We start from the raw sequence: 21767 nt of genomic DNA on the forward strand, positions 1-21767 counted from the left end.
TTCTTTGAGATGCATGGTCCCTATCTGTATTCCACTATCCACCTTCCTTCCCTTCTACTGCAGAGCCTTGGCCTATGGCTATTCGCAGTAAAAAGGGAACAAGAGAAGCAGTCAGTCCAACTGCCACTTATGCCCTCAGTTCAGCGCTCAAGGAGGAGAAAGAGTGCAGCTGTGGACCAATGGAGTCTACTAGAAGAAATCTTCCAGTCTTGGGCACATGGAGTACATGCACGCTTCTAATAGACTACAGATAGGGAACCACACATCTAAGATAAGCTCCAGTTATTGTACAGGTAAATGACTTTTCTTTTTCATCTCCTCTCTTGTCAGAATCACTTTGTTTTAGGCCTTGTGAATCAGGTTACTGATTACGAAGCTGAACAATGTGGCTTAACATGAACAAAATTTATCTAAAATTGATGTTGTTTTTTAAGAAAAACAAATTACCCTTTCCATATGAAAATGTGCATTTTTTTTTAAATGGTATAAGCTGAATAGTATTTGTTGGTATATAAATTGTTTTTAACCTGTATAACATTGAAGGGAAATGTATTCTGAGTTGTGAAACTGTTCCACAGGGCTTCCTGTAAATCAGCTTGTAGTTGGAATTGCTGCTGGATTTAATCTACATCGGTCAGTGGTATAGGCCCAGCAGCACAGAAGTAACAGTGGGACACTGTTATTTAGCAAAAATGGGCACAGGAAAGAAATAAACAGGACACACATCTCTGGAGATATCTGCAGATCTTTAGAAGGGTTTAAATCTAGCCTCTAAACATTTGTTTAGCCTTCGTTTTGATTAATTGATCGTTTATTTATGCATCATTCTGAAATGCCTACAGGGTGAGTACTGTAGATGGGCAGAAGACAGAGCTACTGATCATGTTTCTTCCATGTCTCAGCTGTTTGTCTTTAAATTGAACTATTTTATTTTTAAGTTAAGCTAAGTAATATATTAGGATTTCTCACAAATACACTAGTTTTGAAGGGAGTTTTGAAGTGGAGAGAAACTAGAAATAGACTTGCAATGAACATAGCATTTGATGTCAAAACAGCAAGATACGTAGGGAGTTCAAAGAGAGTTGAGCTTGGCAGCTTTTATACAGCTGTTATACAGAACTGGAAACCTCTCTAAGCTTTTTAAAAATATTTATAAATATATAATAAAAATGAAAATGGCTTGTATACATTAAAAATTCCCCACAATGTGAAGCATTTTGACTTTGCATGCAAATAGACACAGTGTGGATGCTCATCACCTAGAACACTACTGACTGGGGCTTTGTAGATGCCCTGAGGGAGGCAAAAAAACTCATCTTTGCCGCCATCACAGCCACAACATAAGATTAAAAATGTTTTATAGAAGTGAGACTCAGATATGGATATCCTGAGGCAAATTCTAGACATCTTCCATTTCATGTCATTTTTTGCAGGTCATCTGTGTATTATGGTGATCTGTGAGGGTAATGGAGGGGAGAGATATTTGTAGTGTATAAGTAGGAATAGTGTTAGTCAAATGCAAATGTAATGTGCCGTTTGGGCTTTTTTGATGATTTCATAGTCGTACACCAAACTCTTTATAGGCACATTGAGACCTCATCATTGAAACTCACTGAGAACACCTGTTCCCTCCTTCTGGGGGTAGAGATGGAGTGGGAAGAGGGGAAGAGGAGCAAACAGTTCAGAGAACAACTTTTTAAAAGAGAGTGGGTGTAGTGAGGCCGTATTGGCAAACCGGGAAGTGGGCGGGCTTAGCCGCCCACTACTAAAAGCCCCTCCCCCAGCCTAGCGGGAGGGACCACTGAACCCAGTACCAAATAATTACGTGGGACAACCAATAAAAAAACAGGGAGCAAGGTGACGGTCAAAGGTTCAAAATCAGGGAACCAAATGGGGACACCGAGCAGAGAACCCCGGACAGCGCCCACTGCTCCTCGAAGGTGGCAAGGGAGCCAGCGGACGCTGCCCAGTGAAACTCCGCATGGAGACGTGAAACCAAAGAGGTGTGAAAGTAGGCCCCACAGTCGCAAAGCACCCCCTCGTCCAACATCTTCTCCCTGGTATTATAGATGGTAAGTTTGGCCAGGGCCAGGAAGAGGTTGACGAGGAGGTCTCGCGACTTAGTGGGGCCACGGACAGGGTGTGCATAAATAAACAAGTGCGGGGAAAAATGTAGCCAGAACCTCAACAAGAGGTTCTGGAGAAGCCGGAAAAGGGGCTGCAGCCTGGCGCACTCAAGGTAAGCGTGCGCCAGGGTCTCCCTAATGCCACAAAATGGGCAGGCCTCAGGAATAGGGGTGAACCGCGCTAAGTACACGCCCGTGCTCACGGCCCCATGAAGGAGCCGCCAACCAATGTCCCCGGCGGGCCTTGGAACTAAGGTGGAATAAAGGCTGGCCCACCGGGGCTCCTCACCCTCCACAGGTAACAGATAGTCCCTCCACTTGGTGTCGGGGCGGGACACGAGGGTGAGGTGATGCAACGTGTGAAGCACGAGCGCGTACAGATAGTCCCTAGGCGCGGTTCGAAACTGGACCGGCTGCAAAGCGCGCAGCCGGCTCGGGTTATGGGAGCGGGAGAGCCGGGGGGGCTCATGGAACAGGGGCCCGAGAAAAAGGTCCGGAGGGCCCGGGGTGAGGGGTGGGCGGGGAACACCCTCCCGCAGGGCCCGCCACAGGAAGCTGAGAGCAGGAGGTGACAATGCAGCGCCCACCTCCTGGAGTACACGCAGAGGGGTCACGAGGGTGGAGAGCCCCATGCGCCGACCAAGCGCGCGGGGATCCACCCAGTCCCCTCTGGTGTAGTCCAGGAGGTCTCCGACCCTGGTGGTTTCCGCCAGGACCAACCTCCGGCTCACCGAGGGCGACTCCGCCACCTGCACACGAAGATCGGGATTGTGCAGCAGGGGCTCCGCGAGGAGATCCGCGCCCTCGGTGGCCACAATGGACCTGGTCGCCGAGAAAAGCTTCCAGGTCCGGAGAAGGTCCTGGTAGAAGACCGGCAGCTCCGAGAGGTCTCGCGGAAGACCTCTCGGATGAAGAAAAAGGAGCTGCCGGTCGTATCGGAGCCCTCGGAGGCGGCGGAGGAAGGCGTGCGCTAACGTGCTCCATGCCGGACTACCTTCACCATAAAGGAGCCTCTGCAGGGCCTGGAGGCGGAAGACATGGACCTTGCTACGAAGGCAGACCAGGCCCTGTCCCCCCTCCTCCAGGGGAAGACTCAGAACCCCCGCAGAGACCCAGTGCAGTCCAGGCCAGAAGAACTCCAGGGCTATCCTCTGGAGCCCGGCCAGGAGTCCCGGGGTCGGGCTCAGGGTGTTGAGCCGGTGCCAGAGCATGGACAGGACAAGCTGGTTCAGCACCAGCGCCCTCCCCCGCAGGGAGAGACACCGGAGCAGTCCCGTCCATCTCCGCAACCGCTCACGCACCCTGGCCTCCAAATCTAGCCAGTTCTCCGGCGGAGAGGGATGCGTGGCGGAAAGATAAACGCCCAGATAGAGCAGCGGGCCCGCGCTCCACCGAATGGCTTGAAGCGCGGGTGGGAGGGAGCCCGCCTGCCAACCGTCCCCGACCACCAGGCCAGAGCTCTTGGCCCAGTTGACCCGGGCGGAGGAGGCGGTCGAATAAACGGCCTGGCAGGCCTCCACCCGCACCAGATCCTCAGGGTCCTGGACCACGAGGAGCACGTCGTCGGCGTACGCCGACAGGACCAGCCGCAGCTCCGGCTCCCGGAGCACCAACCCTGCTAACCTCCGGCGGAGGAGGCAGAGGAAGGGCTCGATCGCCAGAGCGTACAGCTGGCCCGAGAGGGGGCACCCCTGCCGTACTCCCCGCCCAAAGCTGACCGGCTCGGTCAGGGTCCAGTTGAGCCTGACCAGACACTCCGCCTCAGCGTACAGCACCTGGAGAAAGCCCACAAACTGGGGCCCGAAGCCGAATGCCCGCAGAGTGCCCAGGAGGTACCCGTGGTCCATCCTGTCGAACGCCTTCTCCTGGTCCAGAGACAGGAGGGCGAACGACAGACCATCCCTACGCCCCAGCTCTAATAGGTCCCGGACCAAGTACAGGTTGTTAAAGATGCTCCGGCCCGGGACGGCGCAGGTCTGGTCGGGGTGGACCACGTCCGCCAGCACGGACCCCAGCCGCAGCGAGATGGCCTTCGCTACGACCTTATAGTCCGTGCTGAGGAGCGAGATGGGACGCCAGTTTCGTAAATCGCGGAGGTCCCCCTTCTTCGGCAACAGGGCGAGCACTGCTCGCCTGCACGAGAGAGGGAGGACCCCGCTCTGCAAGGACTCGGCCCAGACGGTGACGAGGTCTGGGCCGAGGACGTCCCAGAACACGCGGTAAAACTCCACGGTCAGCCCGTCCATGCCTGGAGATTTGTTAGTGGGCATGAGCCGGAGGGCCGCCGAGAACTCAGCCAGAGAAAGAGGCAGCTCCAGCCGGTCTCGGCCGCCCGCGCTGACCGTCGGGAGCTCGGTCCAGAGCACCCTGCAGGCCTCGGCGTCGGTCGGATCTGGGGAGAAAAGAGCGGCGTAGAAGGCCCTGGCCCTGCCACGCATCTCCTCCGGATCCGTGAGGGGGGCGCCGTCCTCCGCCAGGAGGCAGGTGACATGCTGTTTGGCCCCCCTCCGTTTCTCCAGAGCGTAGAAGAAGCGGGAGCCGCGATCCATCTCCCGAAGGAGACGGATGCGGGATCGAACAAACGCGCCCCGGGCCCGGTGGTCTTCCAGGGCCCGGAGCTCCTCCCACTTCTCCCGGTACGCCGCGCGGAGGGGTGGATCCTCGGGGCCGGAGGCCAGACGCCTCTCCAGCTCCAAAACCTCCCGCTCCAACTGCCCTAACAACGCATCCCGCCGCCGGCTGGCGCCCCGGGTGTAGTTCCGGCAGAAGAGCCGCGCGCGGACCTTCCCCACATCCCACCACCGCCGCGCCGAGGGAAAGGCGCGTCGCTGCCCCCGCCAGGCCAGCCAGAACTCCCGGAAGGATGCCACGAAGCCCACGTCCTCCAGCAAACTATTATTAAAATGCCAATAGGCCGGCCCCGGCCGCTCGGAACTGAGAGAGGCCGTCACGGTCACCAGGTGGTGATCTGAGAACGGGGCCGGCCGGACGCTGGAGGCATGGGCCCGCGCCAGATGAAAACGGGACAAATAAATGCGGTCCAACCGGGAGTGGCGCGACCGGTCGTCCTCCACCCGGACATAGGTGAAGGTGGTGTCGTCGTCCGGGTGGTGGTCGCGCCAGACGTCCACCAGGGAGTGATGGTCTACGATCTCCCTGAGGACGCCCGCGGCTGCCTGGGAAGACTCAGGCCCGGAGCGGTCCCGGTCCTCGAGGGTGGTGTTAAAGTCCCCGCCCAGGACCAGGCACTCGTGAGAATCCAGAGTGCCGAGGAAGGCCGCCGCCCGCTGATAGAAAGGCACGCGTTCCGAGCCCGTGGTCGGGGCATAGACGTTGACCAAGTTCAGAACCAGCCCCTCCACACGGGCCCGGACGTGCAGCAGGCGGCCTGGCACGACCTCGGCGACCCCCAGCACCTCAGGCCGCAGCCCCGGGGAGAACAGGGTGGCCACTCCAGCCGAATGGGCGCTGAGGTGGCTAAAATAAACCCCGTCTCCCCACTCCAGCCGCCAGCTAGCCTCGACGGCCGGAGCCGTGTGGGTCTCCTGCAGGAAAATCACAGAGTACCCCCCCTCCCGAAGGAAGGAGAGCACCTGGCTCCTGCGGAAACCCACCCTACAGCCCCGGGTGTTCAACGACGCAAAGGTGGTAGCTGTCATACGGAGGGCTGGGGCAGATCCTCACGGGCGGAGGGATCATCGGCCCCCAGCGGGCCCCGCAAGATCCCGGTTTCGACTCCGAAGGTCAAAAGGGAGTCGCGGAATCTGCGGGCCCGCCGATAGGCCGCGATGTCCCGCCGACCGGACCCCCGCCCCTCCCCCAAAAGCGCCTTCACGGCCCGGAGGACGAGATGGAAGTCCCCCCAGCGCTGAAGGGCGAGCTGCACCTTACCCTGGGAACCACGGGAATCCGATAGAAAGAGGCTCAGCTCATCCCGCAGCGCGGAGGGGGAGGCAGCGGCCAAGCCGCCGCCATCCTCCGGCGGGGCCCCTGAAGGGTCCTCGCGGCCCACGGTGACGGACAAACAAGGGGCCGAGCTCCGGCGCTGCTGCGCTGGGCAGCCCGTCCCCATCCCCGGCAAAGGAGAGAGCGGCTGAGGGAACAACGCAGCCCCAACAGTGGCAGGAAGGGGAGACACGAAAACCGCCCCCTGAGGGTTGTCTGCAGGCAACGGAGATGCGACAACCCCGGGGGCGGCAGTAACACCAGAGGTGGCAAAAGGAGACACCTCGGGGACAGGATCTGGGGCAAGGGCGGGAGTAGGGGCGGGGCTCGAGACGGGAACAGGGACTTGGGCAGGAGAGGGGACAGGATCAGGGACGGGAACGGGAACGGGCTCCCCATCTCCCGCTGCCAAGCCGCTAGACTGCGGCTCCCCTCGGCCAAGGTCAGCATCCGAGGGGACGGAGGCAGCAGGGGCAGGGGAAGCCTCAGGGGCAGGAACGATGGAAGGGGCAGGATCGGGGATAGGAACCGGCCGCTCAGCAACGGCCGTCGCCCCGAGGGGCTCGGCGGCCGTGCACGAGATGGTAGTCGCGGCCGGGCTGGCGGGTAGGGCTAAGGGTTCTCCCAGGACTAAGTCGGGAGCGGCAGAGTGGGGCGAGGAACCGGGAGCAGGAGAAGGGGGCGGGACTAAGCCAGCACCCGGATCGGGGCCCGCTGGCAGAGGGTCGTCCTCCCCTTGGGTAACCGGGGTCAGACCCAGGGCCTCGATCTCATCGAAAATGGAGGCGAAAGCGGTCCCCTCGGCCCCGGCGACCTCCCCGCCAGTCACGGAGACAAAGGCCGCCCCGGCATCGGCGGCGGCGGCGGGGGGCACGGATGGAGCAAGGGCCGGGAGAACCGCTACGGAAGCCTCCTCAGGTGTGGGCTCAACAAAGGGGACAGAAGTTTCCCCAGCCACTGCCACGGCATCCACGGTCTCCATGGCCGGCACCTCCTGCTGGGCACCGTCCGGGGGCGCGGAAACAGAACTAACAACGTCAGCCCCCCGCGGCATCTTTCGGGGGGCCTGCTCTCCCTCCTCATCAGAGGGGAGGGAGAGAGCCCGCGACCTGCGGGCACCGCGCTTCCCCCGGACGGTCACCCAGCCCCCCGAGGTGGAAGAGGAGGTGGAGGGCCGGTCAGCAGGGGCAGGGCCAGAGGGCAAGGGCGATGGCTCCGGGGCTCGGGGCGGCAGGGTCGGAGGGACAGCAGGGGCGAGGGAAACCTCCCCCTGGGGCGGGCCCTTCCCCGCGGCTGGCGGAAGCCGCCCCGCCCTCTCCTCCACATGCCCCGCCGATCCAGGGTCGGCGACGGCAAGGCCCGCCCGCCCGGCCGTCTCCGCGGCCAGAGCGGGAACCGCGGCAGAAGGAGGAGGGGCGGCGGCAGCAGCAGTGTCCGAACCGCCAGGGTTGCCGGCGATGACAGGGCCGGCACCCTCCCGGGCCCCGGGGGTCTCGGACGCCCCTCCAGGCCGGGCCAGGGGACAGTCCCTCCGGACATGCCCCGGCGCCCGGCAGAGGAAGCACCGGGCCTCCCCCGTCGAATAGTGGACCCGATAATGGACCCCCCGGTAGGGCACCAGGAAGGACCCCTCGAGCGCCACTCCGGCACCCGCCGCCGGTGGCAGCTGAAGCTGGACCTGCCGGCGGAAAGACAGGATGTGCCGGAGGGCAGGGTCCTTACAGCCCAATGAGAGAGAGCTCAGAATGGAAATGGGCTTCCCCAGGGTGGAGAGGGCCGGCAACAGGGCGGCGTTGGGGAGGTAGGGCGGGACGGAGGTCAAGAGCACCCGTACGCCCAGGTCCTCCAGGGGTTCCAAGGGCACAAACACGCCTCCCACCGCCAGGCCTCGTTCCACCGCCTCCTGCGCAGCGGCCACCGACGCCAGGAAGAACACGGCCTTCCCGTACATCTTGGAGGCCGCCACGATGGCCGTAGGCCCCACCACCCTCGCCAAGGCCCGCACATAGGTCTCAATGTGGGGCGAGGCAGGCACCAAATGGCAACGGACGCCATGCCTCCTAGTCAGCGAGGGGAAGGGGCCGTGGTCACCAGGGACAGGCCCAAAGGCGGCGGTCGGGGTGGACGACGGGGCGGCACGCAAAGAGGCGGCGGCCACCTGGGCGTATGCTCTGGGGGCCGGAGGTGGAGCGCCACCAGAGCTGGTGGAAGGGACGGCAGGAAAGGGAGGGGCCGCGGCCGGTGTTGGGGCCGCAGCGGGGACCGTAGCCCTGCCCGCAGGAGGTCTGGCTCCACGGGCGGGGCCCTTGCCCTTCTTCCTCCCTTGGCCCTTCCTGCCGGTGGAGGGGGCAGCCGTGGCAGCGGCGGTATCCGGGACAGGGCCAGCCGAGGGGCCGGCCACTGGGGTGGGCGGGGACAACGGGGCAGGGGCAGGGGCAGAGTCCCCCGCCATCACAACCTGCAGCCGCTCCTCCCCTCTAGGCAAAAGACAACACAAAGGGGGGGGGGGTGAACAGTGCAAAAGGGGAGGGGGCAACAAAACGGGGGCACAAGCGCGCGCGGGGGGGGCGAAGGGGGGGGTGCACCGGAGCAGCGGCTCGGAAACAGAATGGAATGTCCAGCCAGCTGCAGCCCAAGGACAAGGAGGGGTAGGAGGAAAAACTCCAGCCAGCCGCAGCCCAAGGACAGGGCCGGGAACACAGCCAGCAGGCTAGGAACCGAGGGGGGGGGGAATGGGCACCAAACAAAATAAACCGAAGGGGCTCAAAAGGAGGGGGGTAGGGTAGGGCCAACTAATACAAAGGGGGCTACAGGGAGGGGACCCCACCAGCGAAACGTAGTTGGGGGGCAGGAGAAGTCCAGGGCGAAGGAAAAGGTGCACCCACAGCGTTCGCGAAGCGCAGGCTCCGCCGTTCACTGCTGCAAGTAAACAGTCCCGGACGATGGAAATGGCGGGGGGAGCAAACAGCCCTGCCGAGGGGCGAAAAGCAGGTCCAGGTGGCACGCGGGGCGGTGGAGGGGTTGTCGGCAGCTGTCGGCGGTGGGGGTGGTGGTAGAGGGGGAGTAGATGAACGAAGGGGGGGGCACCGCACCCCCCCCGCACCCCCTTCAACAGTCCGCTACGGGGGACGGGACAGCAGGATCCCAAGTCGACCTCGGAGCTTCCTGGCAAGCGACGGCTTCCAGTCCGAGGAATTACAAACGAGAGGCTCAGTACCGTCCACACTCCTAACGCGACTGGGGGCACCACCACCCCAGGAGCAAAGATGGCAAAGTCACTCAAAACACAGTCCTCAAACAACCCCCTCCACAATCTCCCGAACCAGGGACGCAGTCTCTTCGCACTCCGCGACGGAGGCAGCGGCTCCCACACAGGAACAGCAGCAGCAGCGAGCGGCAGTCAGCCGGCCGGGCAACCGGCCAGGCAGGCAAGCAAGCAGGCGGGTGGGCCCCCAGATGGTATCGGTGTTGGCGTTGGGGGGCCGATGCTTCTCCCTCCGGAGGCGAGGGCGAGGGGGGGGGCAGGCCGGCAAGGCCCCCCCCTCCGCACTCCTCACTCACGCACGCAGCAGCAGCAGCGGCAGCAAAAGCAGCAACAGCAGCAGCAGAAAGGGGCCAGGGAGGACGGAGGGAGAAGGGAGCACAGAAAACTCCAGCCGGCTCCCGACGGCCCCTGAGGGAGAGGAGCCTGAATTGGCACCCAAGTGGGCGGAGCCACCGCCACCTGTTCCCGCCCCCCGGAAGTCAAGGGGCGGGACAGGAAGTATAAGAGCCAGGCCCCAGCCCTCAGTTAGAGCCCAGCAGCCGGAGAGGCCAGACGTGCCGGTGCGAGCTCCGGCGAGACCAAGGCTTCCCAGAGCCAGGTACCCGGACACGGACGGACCGAGCTGCCCCAGAGCCAGATACCCGGACACCGACCGACCGGACCTCCCCAGAGCCAGGTACCCCGACGCGGATTGGCCAAGCCTTCCCCAAGCAAGGTACCCCGAGGTAGACTGGCCACCCTTGCCCCGAGCACGGTACCCCGAGGAGGGGCCCGAGCGCCCCCCTGACCGGAGACCGGAGGAGCAACCCGACCCGGACGACCCTCTGCGAAGTGAGGAACCCATGGTGTGGGACCCCGTTGCCGAGCCCAGCGGGGAGCAGGTACAAATGGAGGAGGAAATGGAAATCAGCCCGGGGGTAGCTGACCCCAGTCTAGCTACAACAGAGAGCGAACCCATGTTGGTGTGTTGCGGTCAGGACCCCACCAACACAGCGGCAGACTGACTGCCGCTCTTAGGGCCCCGGGCTGGGACACAGTGGAGTGGGTGGGCCTGTGTCCCCCCTGCCACCCCACTTAACGGGTGGCAGTCTCCCCCTCCAGCCAGCGCTCTGGCACTGCCACTGAGCTATTGCTTGCTGCCCTGAACGAGTGCTTGTTGCCCCACCCTGACTGAGGGTCTGGGGCGTCCCGAGTTTGTCCGTGCTCAGCTCCTGATACCCAGACCTGAACCCGAACCCCTGAACTATTGTTTGTTGCCCCGCCCTGACTGAGGGCCTGGGCCTACTAACTTTGTCTGGGCTCAGCCTGAAGGAAGGTCCTGAGCCCCTGGACTATTGTGTGCTGCCCCGCCCTGATTGAGGGCCGGGCCTGAACCCCTGACTTTACTGCTCAGCCTGAAGGAAGGTCCTGAGCCCCCTGGACTATTGTTTGTTGCCCCGCCCTGATTGAGGGCCGGGCCTGAACCCCTGACTTTACTGCTCAGCCTGAAGGAAGGTTCTGAGCCCCCTGGACTATTGTGTGCTGCCCTGCCCTGATTGAGGGCCGGGCCTGAACTCCTGACTTTACTGCTCAGCCTGAAGGAAGGTTCTGAGCGCCCTGGACTATTGGGGGTTGCCCTCCCCTGAATAAGGGCCTGGGACGTCCTGAGTTTGTCAGGGCTCAGCTCCGGATCCACGGAGCTGAGCGCCCGAACTATTGTTTATTGCCCCGCCCTGAGCTAGCGCGGGGGCTTGACTGACTTTGTAATCCCCAGCTCCGGCAGTGAGGACCGGAGCCCGGGCCTGAGTTACTGCCGGACCCTGACGGAGAGCAGGAGCTCATTGCAGAGGCCGTGTACCTTTGGCCTAGTCCCTGCCAGAGGGGCGGAACCCTGAGACCGATCCAGGCCGTGTAGTGAGGCGGCCTGGCCCCCGACGGCCCCTGAGAGGGCCCGACCCCCGCACCGGACGTTTACAGTGGGTTAGAAAAATAAACAAACAATAAATATATTCAACATGGGGATCGAAACAATCATTTTTCATGGTTGAAGGATACGTTGCATAAAAAACCCCACAAAACTTTAGGAAGGGTGTTCAAAAATAATGAAGTATAAGATTAATAAGCCATACTCTAATAGCCCTATTAGTCATTATAATGTAGCAGTAAGCTATGATGAGTCAGAAATAGGAGTGGGTGTGCATTAGTAGGCTATTGCTGCAATTCTCTGGTGGTTAAAGAAGACAAAAGGCCTTGGGCTAGATCCTAAAATGGGACTTAGTCTAAGCATTGCAGTGCCTAAATTTTAGTCACCCTGCCATCTAATGGAATTTATAACACTGAACCAGGTACCCTGTATAACTCCTGCGGAGAGTTAAGTACCTAAGAATGGGATCCACAAATGCCAGCAAGTTGAGTGGGGAGCTGTCTAAACTAACTAATATGAAATGCTGAAGACCTAAGCCCTGGTATGACCTAAGTCCTGCCCCTCAAAGGAAGTTAGGCGCCTAAGTCCAGGTCTGAGGGAAATGCCTATTTTTGTTTGAGATTCACACGAACCTTCTCCTGCAGCTAGGCACCTAAGTCCTTTCTTGCAAAAGAAGGTGGTGGGGCTGCCCTTTTTAGCCCAGTAGTAAATCATTCCTGGGTTGTGGGACAGGATTGGAAGAGGGACTCAAACTTAGGTCTCTCACGTATTGGGTGAATGCCCTCGCTACAGGGTTAAAGAGTCATTCTTGCTCTTTCTCTGACCCAATAAATATTTAATTATTTATACAAAGTAGAGTGGCTTCTACAGGAGAGCTGGAGAGAGACCCAGCCTAGACTATCCGGGCGGGGTGGGATTTGAGCCCAGGTCTCCCATGTCCATGGGGAGTGCTCTCACCATTGGGCCAAACATTACAAGGTGGAAGCAACATCACTATCACCACCTCCTCCTCTAGATAGGTTTTGTGTGGGATCTGATCTGTTAGGCGACCTCTGAGAATGCCTGCCAGATCAGGCCCTGCAAGCAAGATAGGAGAGAGAATGCCTAGTTTGAGGATTGAGGATCCCAACTGGGCAAAGGTCTGAGATTGCTGTGCACATTCCCAGTGGCAGGTTTAAGGGGACTTTACCAGCAGACACTTATGTGACTAAATCCCTTTATGGATTTAACCTCTTGTGCCTCTTAGTGCATCTGAGGCATGCAGCAGTGGCTTACTCATTTCCACTTTTTTGTAGGTCATTGCTGTGTCCTATCAGATCATCAATACAGTGGCCCACTACTGTTAAAATGCAAATTCATTGACCTCCAATTGTATTATTTAATTTCAGTCTCTTGTAGAGTTTATTCTTTTGTATAGAATATCTTTCAATCCCATAAATAAAATGGCCTTTTTCCTCTGTTTTTATTCATTTTTTCTTACTGCAAGGCTCATAAGAATGCTATGATTTGGAGATGCTGTTGCTGAAGCTCTTGGTTTGTTGAATTTCTGTTCCTGCAACTGCTGCCATTTTGACAACAAATCATGCAGGTTCTGCTAGGTAGTGTATTCGGGTTTGTCAGAACAACAAAGTCTTAGACATGTCTGAAAAGGATAGAGTAAGAAGAGAGGGGGAAGGACATAAGCTATTCTGTTGATCATGTTGACAAGATATTTCATTTTTTAAATACTAAAGTTAAAATGAATGTACATAATGAGGCATGGCAAAATCATTAACAAGACATTAAAAAAACAAAACTCTGAAACCTCAGTTTAGATTTAGATTAATATTTAAATCTCTCCTCTGGAGATTAAACAGGCACAGTTAGAGACTTGCAGTCCATTTTCTGATTATAATATTACCCTTTAGCATGAAAAAACAGGATCATCCTCTGAGATGTTGCTCTTACTACAAATGGTTTTGTACAGGTGTTGACTATTTGAGATTAGTGAAAATGTCTTCAAATGTTTACTGGAATTTCATTTTGTATCACACAATCCAGATCTGTGCAAAATTTGAACCTGGAAAGTATCAAACAAAATCACCTTCTTTCTAGGCTTCCATCTCTGTGGAGGATTAAACAACTGTATCTATCCTTAGGGTAACACATAGTAGATGGGGATTAATAACAGTAGGGTACTCCTGCATTTGGATACCTTAAAGTACTCAATGTAAGAAAATGAAAAAGGGCCTTTTTAAATTAAATACAAAGACAATTTTAAATGCTATCAAGTCTGTAAGAGCCTTTTACATTCAAAGTTAAGGCAACACCACCCTTAAATTATCTCGGTTAAATATAAAAGGTTTGTCAGAAAAAGCTAGTGGTATTGGTGTATGTCTTAATGAATAACACAAATAAAAGAAAATCATTCTGAATTATGAAAATAAACTGAAAAATCAGTTTGCTGTGATCTCAGAAATGTCTAGTATGTTTATGATAAAGGACACAGTAACAATTAGAGGAATACATAGAAGAGAGTACAGACAGGAGAATTTTAGGTTGAAAATTAATTTTTAAAAATAGTGGTCCAATGCTGTATAAAGTGAATACAAATGTTTCTCATATAATAATTTATATTTTTATTCTTTTTTCCTCCACAGCATTTATCAAGTAGGCACAGTGTCCAGCAAAGCACAACACAGGTAAGATGGCTACAGAACCCTACCATGATGTCTTTTTTTCTTTGAAGTCTGTGATAATGTATCTGAATGTAAAGAAATAATGCAAATTGCTGACTGACTGATACATATATAGAGTCTTTCATCCAAAGATCTCAAAGGATCATTCATCCTTCCCCTGGGTCCCTCTCCAGCCTATGTCTAAGCCTCCTTTACCTCAACTCAAGCTGCTGCTCTTAACAGGGCTTCTGCCATGGAGTCACCCACAAGTAACAACTACAGGTCTCTCTCCTCTCCATCCCCACACCCTTTCCCCTAAAAAGCTGCCTTTTAATTAGCCTTACTGTCACCTAGTTCCCGCTTGGTCACAGAATCTCTGGAATCGGAATGGTACTTCCCAACATTTCCAGCTTTAAATGACTGGGGCTTCTAACAGGTATTGTAGGTTGTGAATGCACCCTGTTATACCTTGATTTATTGTAAAATTTTTACATTTAGATTGTAACTTTAAAGATAGGGCAAATTTGAAAACTAAAATCTTAACATTGTCCCTGAAGGGAAATACATTCCCAGCTCATTCTGAACAGAATTGGTTCAAATTCATTGTTGACCTGCACATAGTGTTTTTATTTACACCAGTGCAAAATAGAAATAAAACACTATCAAATCAGAATGGTAGTATTTTACATGTGCTTTCCACTGGTATAAATGATGTAACTGGTATTAGGCCCAAATGTACACCCTTCTTGGGATTTGGCTCTTTTGATTACTCAAATATCAATAATAAAGGATAACCACCACCATCCCCAGCCTAAGCTTTCTCCCTAAATTGTTCCTAGACTTTCCTAACAGAGACCTCTCTATTTTAGACCCCAAATCCCTCCTTCCCCCTAATCTCACATAGCCAGTTCCACATCTCTCATCTCCAGGGTGGTTAATGAGCTGCAACTATTATAAAAAGTCAGCAAGAAGCAGTTTCTGAAGCATTTTTTTTCAGAATTCTAATACCTGCTAACAGTGTGACTCAACAAGAAGAATTGTATTTTCTGGAATCAGGAGCACTGGCTGAGAAACAGAATAGATGTAGTCTGTTTGATGGTTAGATAAATTGATTTCAGATTGGTAACACCACACATCATCTTTTCTCTGTTTCCAAATCCACTGCAATGAAAAACAAATATATAAGTTAAAACTAGAAAAACTGAAAACACATCTGCCATATGTCTCTGATGTAGCACCTAATTCATGAGGCTAAACTTCTACTCCATGGAGAAGGAAGAACTGAGTTATGACTCTGCCATGTGAGTTATGTGCCCCTTATTTGTGAAAAAAATAATACTTGTTTTTGATTTTTAAAAATCAGGTGGATACGATTCGTCAGCGTCATGGGGAAGCTTGCCGTATGCCAGTGCCCCACCACTTCTTCGTCAGTCTAAAGAGCTTCACCTATAATACTATTGGGGAGGACACAGATGTCTTCTTTTCTTTGTATGATGTTCGAGAGGGCAAGCAGATCAGGTAGGACAATATCAACCTCTTGTTTGCTTTTCATCACATGTGGAAGAATGTGAATTCAAAGAATACAAAGCTTGGTGAAAAATGTCTGAACTACCTCCTCTCACTCTTGTCATGAGGAATTTTGATAGATGAATTCAGCAACTGGCAGTTTTGTGATGCATACATCAAAATATCAATGTATGGTGTTTTTTGTGTGAGAAGTGCAGTTCTCAGGAAAGTGGGTGACTCAGAGCATTGACTAACAGTAGACATAGCATGAGCAGTCATTGTACAAACGTCCAGATCAGTCCTAAAGCTTAGTCTTAAACAAGTTTTCTAATGTAGTCCAGGTTTTGTGCAGAGTTAAAGTTGTTACTCTGTAAAAAGTGATAATGCTGATTTGTGCCATGTTGTATGACAGTTTTGAAAGGAGCCCAGCTGTTTGTTTAGGTGCTTGGCTGAGATCATCAAACTCTCTTTCTCTTCTGATCTAAGAAGGATCATAGCGGATTGGATAGATGCTAGAATTACCACAATAACTCGTTTTCCTCACTCTGAGTTAGATATAAATATATAAATATGGCTGCAGGTATCCATTCTTCTGGCCAGTTTGACTGTACAGTATGTTATAGGCAGCTGCTAGAGCAGAGGTCCCCAAATTGTGGGGTGCACCCCCCTGAGAGGGTGCAGAGGAGCATTTGGGGGGTCATGGCAGGCTGGGCCAGCCCCCAGGGAAGATGGGGCAGGAGCGCCACCCAGCCCTGTCCCCAGTTCTGCTCTGACCCCACCCCCAGCCATGTCCCCCGTTCCCAGCACCATGTCTGACCCCCTCCCCAATCTTGGTGCGGCTCCGCGCCCGGCCGGGGGCTCAGCTGCCACTCCGGTCCTGCCCTCAGCCCCTGACCGGGGAGGAAGCAGAGACAAACCCAGCTGTGGGTCTGGCCACGTCTCCATTCCCAGCCCAGGGATGGGAGCGGAGCTACACCTGGCCATAGGCCTGCCTGTGGCTCTGCTCACGCCCCAGCCTTGGCCCCTGGCGAGGCTCCAGCCCTAGACCCACCCGCAGCTGTGGCCCCAGCCTCGGCCCCCTTACCCCATCTATGTTCCCCCCCAGCCACAGCCCAGCTCCTGGCCCTAGCTTCAGGGGAGGCCAGGGGGCCAGGGAAGCACTACCCTCAAAAGTTTGGGGACCACTGTACTAGAGGTTTCAATATGATATGAAATAGGTCCTATTTTTTTCCTTCTCATAAGTGGTCTTTGGTAATACCAGGATGAAAATTAACAGAAAATGACCACATCAAGTGCCTTGTATTTGAGTAGTGCAGTTAGTATATGTCTTTATCAAGAAAAGTCATTGAGACACCATATGCTGAAGAAAATGTTGCAGGAAAAGGTCTAGTACCACTGGGAATCCTTGACACTTAACTCTTATTGATGTCATCTTACTCCTGCACAACAAAAACAAGTGATGAAAACTCGTTAGAGAGAAAACTAAAGATTCCAGACTAAAGCTTTTTAAAATTCTAATTATAGGATAAAATGAAGCTATCATCTGCAATTCATTTGAAAAAAGCAGCACTGATAAATCATTCTTTTGAGTTTTGATTAAATTATGTCTGGATCCATGGACAGAGATATTTAACATTTGCCTAAAGGAATTTTGTGCCACTGTGATCACAACTGTCTTGTACATTTTGACAGATTTAAATGTGTCCCAAGCTGAGGAAAAAAACAGATTTCAGAGCTCTTTCTGCCTTTTGTTTCATTTTGAAAAAAATATTCTTCCAAAGAAGTTGTGGGGTAGAACAACTAATATTTGGGGCTCTCCAGAGTACTAAAAAAAGTAGAAATATTGGAATACCCTACATAAATCAGTTAAGTCTTATAGTTAAACAAATGTGTCTGCCACCAATTAGCTGGGCATCTTCAAGAATACTTTTAAGGAATGTAGGGAGGGAATCTGACCTGATATTGAGTCAGCTGTTTGATTCCCTCTGTCCATAAGAGTTATTAAAATACTTATTTTGGTCTGGTCAGAACACTCAAAGATATGGTCCTCCTCAAGAGAATAGAACAAAAAATAGTTGTCACCAAAAGTTTAGTGTGAGAATGGCACATCTGGATACTTAAAATAAACAAAACTATTCAGTTTCTATAACAATTAACTGAAGTGTCAGAAACTGCTGAGTTCAAGAGCAGCAGTCGGAAATGGGCAAGACAGATGTGCAGCTAGAAAATAAGCTTGTGCAAGGCCTCCAATGGCTTCAGACAGAGAGAAGTTGTCACATAAGAGACCACACTGGCTTAACCAGGAGATCTTCAATTATCTGAAACTCAAAAAGGAATCCTACAAGAAGTGGAAACTAGGTCAAATTACAAAGGAACAATATAAACTGCACAAGCATGTAGGGATAAAATTAGAAAGGCCTAGGCATGAAATGAGATTAAACTAGCTCGAGACATAAAGAGTAACAAGAAAACATTCTACAAATACATTACAAGCAAGAGGAATACCAAGGACAGGATAGGCCTGTTACTCAATGGCGGGGGGAGACAATAACAGTAACTTTTTGGTGTTTCAGTTTTCTCCAAAAAGTGTATTTGCGATTGGACTTCTAACATAGTGAACGCCAGTGAAAATGGGGTAGGATCAGAGGCTAAAATAGGCAAAGAACAAGTTAAAATTACTTAGAGTTAGATGTCTTCAAGTAGCCAGGGTCTGATGAAATACATCCTAGAATACTCAAGGAGCTGACTGAGGAGATATTTGAGCTATTAGCAATTATCTTCAAAAAATCATGGAAAATGGGAGCGATTTCAGAGGACTGGAAAAGGGCAAATATAGTGCCAATGTACAAAAAGGGAAATAAGGACAACCTGGGGAATGACAGACCAGTCACCGTAACTTCAGTACCTGGAAAGATAATGGCACAAATAAGTAAGCAATCAATTTACAATTGCCTAGAGAATAATAAGGTAAGTAACAATGAGCATGGATTTGTCAAGAACAAATCGTGTCAAACCAAGCTAATAGCTTTCTTTGACAGGGTAACAAGCCTTGTGGATGCAGGAAAGCAGTAGATGTTGTATATCTTGACTTTAATAAGCCTTTTGATACTGTCTCTCATGACCTTCTCATAAACAACTAGGGAAATACAACCTAGATGGAGCTACTATAAGGTGGGTGCATAATTGGTTGGAAAACTGTTTCCAGAGAGTAGTTATCAGTGGTTCACGGTCAAACTGGAAGGGCATATCATATGGGGTCCCACAGGGATTGGTCCTGGTTCTGGTTCTCTTCAATATCTTAATCAGAGATTTAGCTAATGCCATAGAGAGTACACTAATAAAATTTGCGGACAATACCGAATTGAGAGGGGTTGCAGGTGTTTTGGATGATAGGATTAAAATTCAAAATGATCTTGAAAAACTGGAGAAATGGTCTGAAGTAAATAGGATGAAATTCAGTAAAGAGGAATGCAAAGTACTCCACTTAGGAAGGAACAATCAGTTGCACACATACAAAATGGGAATGGACTGCTTAGGAAGGAGTGCTGCGGAAAGAGATCTGTGGGTCATCGTTGCTTACAAGATAAATATGAGACAACAGTGTAAGACTGTTGCAAAAAAAGCAAACATCATTCCTTGGATTTATTAGCAGGAGTGTGGTAAGCAGGACACAAGAAGTAATTCTTCTGCTCTACTGTATGCTGATGAGGCCTCAACTGCAATATTGTGTCCAGTTCTGGGCACCACATTTCAGGAAATATGTGGAGACATTGGAGAAAGTCCAGAGGAGAGCAACAAAAATGATTAAAGGTCTAGATAACATGACCTATGAAGAAAAATTGGAAAAATTGGGTTTGTTTAGTCTGGAGAAGAGAAGAGTAAAAGGGGACATGATAAAAATCTTCAAGTGCATAAATGGTTGTTATAAAGCAGAGGGTGATAAAATGTTCTCCTTATCCACTGAGGATAGGACAAGAAGCAATGCGCTTAAATTGCAGCAAGGGAAATTTAGGTTGGACATTAAGAAAAACTTCCTAATGGTCAGGGTAATTAAGCACTGGAATAAATTGCCTAGGGAGGTTGTGGAATCTCCATCATTGGAGGGTTTTAAGAGCCGATTAGACAAACATCTGTCAGGAATGTTTGACATTCTATACCTTGGGGGAGTGTCGTGGAACACCCATATTCCTCATTTTTATATAATCGTGATCTTGCATATAAAGCATGCCTTGTAATGTATCGGGGAAAAGTTATGATCTGCTGAAAGTCATTTTTCTATCCATATATGTATATCATTAATGCATATGAAGTTATGAGAATTATGTTGTCTGGTTGTCACTAAAACATTAAGTTGGGGATTCAGACAGATATTAGTTTCCCAGAGGCAACAGCAAGGAAAGTAACCAGTGCCCAGGCGGGGTGTGAAACAACCCATCAACAACCATTGTCCAGCAAGGAAGCTACAATTCAATGACTCACTTGCATAAGGCCATACCAGGGGAATTGCTCAACCTTGCCTGGAGACTCAGCAGTGGCCACCCAGACATACCTGGACTTGTGTTTTCCAAGCACATGGACTGAGGGCATAAAACAGACACAGTGACCACATGCTGGGCCTTTCTCCTGCCCCCACCTATGCAGGAAGCAACAAAGACACTCCGAAGATGACAAGACTCCAACCAAGGAGATTGGCCCAGGTTTTTGGGACAAACCTGTATATTAAGGACTGCAATATCCAGTGGGGTGAGAAAAACCTGGTCATTCTAGTTGTTGCCCAGTCTAATAGGATTGAGAGTTTAGACTGTGTGCTTATATTTTATTTCTTTTGGTAACTAACTCTGACTTTTGCCTATCATTTAAAATCTATCTTTTGTCATCAATACATTTGTTTAACTGTTTATCTTTACCAGTGAGTTTGTATGAAGTGTGTGGCAAAACTGCTCAGGGTACAAAGGCTGGTGTATATCCACTTTCCATTGACGAAGTAGTAAACCAATTAATAAATTTGCTCTGCTCATCTTGAGCAGTGCAAGATGGTGTATTCCTGAGGTACAGTGCTGGGAGCTGGGGGGATTTGGCTCTGGTGGCTTTCTCTGTGTGATTCATGAGTGGCTCTGGGAGTATTCATGCTATCTAGCTGGGTGTAGGGGCTCCACTTGCTGTTGTGCTGAGTGATTACAGCTCCTGGAGGAGCTTTCTGCTTGTCACTAGCAAAGCTTGTCTCCAGCCCAGGCTGGAGAGAATGGTCCCACAGTCCCAGGTTGCACCCTGGGGATCCCATCACAGGATGGTCTCGATAAAATGCAGTCCTGCCTTGAGTGCAGGGCACTGGACTAGAAGACCTCTCAAAGTCCCTTCCAGTCCTATGATCTTATCATTCTATGACCCAGTTCAGGGAAACATTTAAGTGTATGCTTAAATCCTTTTGAATTAAATGTGACTTCATCCTTAAGAGCTTTGCTGAATAGGGATGAAGTTACCCACAATCTTTGTTAATCATGTGCTTAAATGCTTTGCTGAATCAGGGCCTGAATGGCAACATCTGTGGGAATGGTACACAAAGGAAGATGGGAAAGACCTGAAGAGGCTTTTTGTATAACTGGCAACCAAAAGAAGCTGAAAATAATGCTGACCATAAAGAGGAAAGTACAAGGGCTTCTGAGATACTTGAATGCATACAAAAGTGCCTCAGAAATGCAAACAGTTGTTATCATGCTCTTGGGGTTGTACCATGCACCAGTGAGCATCTGTAGTGACAACAACATAAGTTTTAATATTGCCCTAACTTCCCAAAGGAAGAGGTGCAGGAAGACTGGGATGAGAGGCTGAGCTGCACTTAAGTGGTTGAAGACAGGAAATTATCTTTCCTATACCAGAAAAGAAAACAAAGATAAATGTTTCTTTTAAAGTAGATATAAAAACATCTTTTTAGCTTTTGAGCAATAAAGGTTCCGCCCCCTCAGTATGCCTTAGAAAACAGTCAAATATTCCCCTGAGTCAATGGCTCAATAGGCTGACGTGGTTAAGGAATGTCAATGTCATAGCCAACAGTATACAAGGGGGTGATGCAGCCAGCATCATGTCTGTCAGCTCTAACTGGATGGATCAGGTACACATTTTGCAGCTGAATGAACTGGAGGTGGCCTTTCAGTATGAGATTGAGCAAGACTTTAATCCACGAGCTTCAAGATTCTAGTCAAGTGCCTTAACCACTCAGCTACTACACCTATTTTCTATTGGAAAATAGTACATCAAAGTAAAACCAAGCAGACCTCTGTGCATTCAGTTCTCAATGAAGAGAACAGACTGCTTTTCTTAGTTATCCCCAGGCTGAAGGTTGGATGGTTCCCAGCAAGCATGTGTTA

The 21767-nt window shown here is 51.9% G+C and overlaps 1 protein-coding gene across 7 annotated transcripts in view; it reads left to right on the forward strand.

Annotated features, from left to right (window-relative positions):
* The window catches only part of DOCK3 (dedicator of cytokinesis 3), a 694815-nt gene that overhangs the window by 376160 nt on the left and 296888 nt on the right, over positions 1–21767 (forward strand). For all 7 annotated transcript variants that reach the window (XM_054034104.1, XM_054034108.1, XM_054034105.1 and 4 more), the window contains exons 8-9: positions 13879–13920; positions 15260–15414. In XM_054034104.1, coding sequence (XP_053890079.1) covers positions 13879–13920; positions 15260–15414 — 197 coding nt within the window. The remainder of the gene's footprint in view (positions 1–13878; positions 13921–15259; positions 15415–21767) is intronic.

This window comes from Malaclemys terrapin, chromosome 7 (genome assembly GCF_027887155.1).
Source record: "Malaclemys terrapin pileata isolate rMalTer1 chromosome 7, rMalTer1.hap1, whole genome shotgun sequence".
Lineage (NCBI taxonomy): Eukaryota > Metazoa > Chordata > Testudines > Emydidae > Malaclemys > Malaclemys terrapin.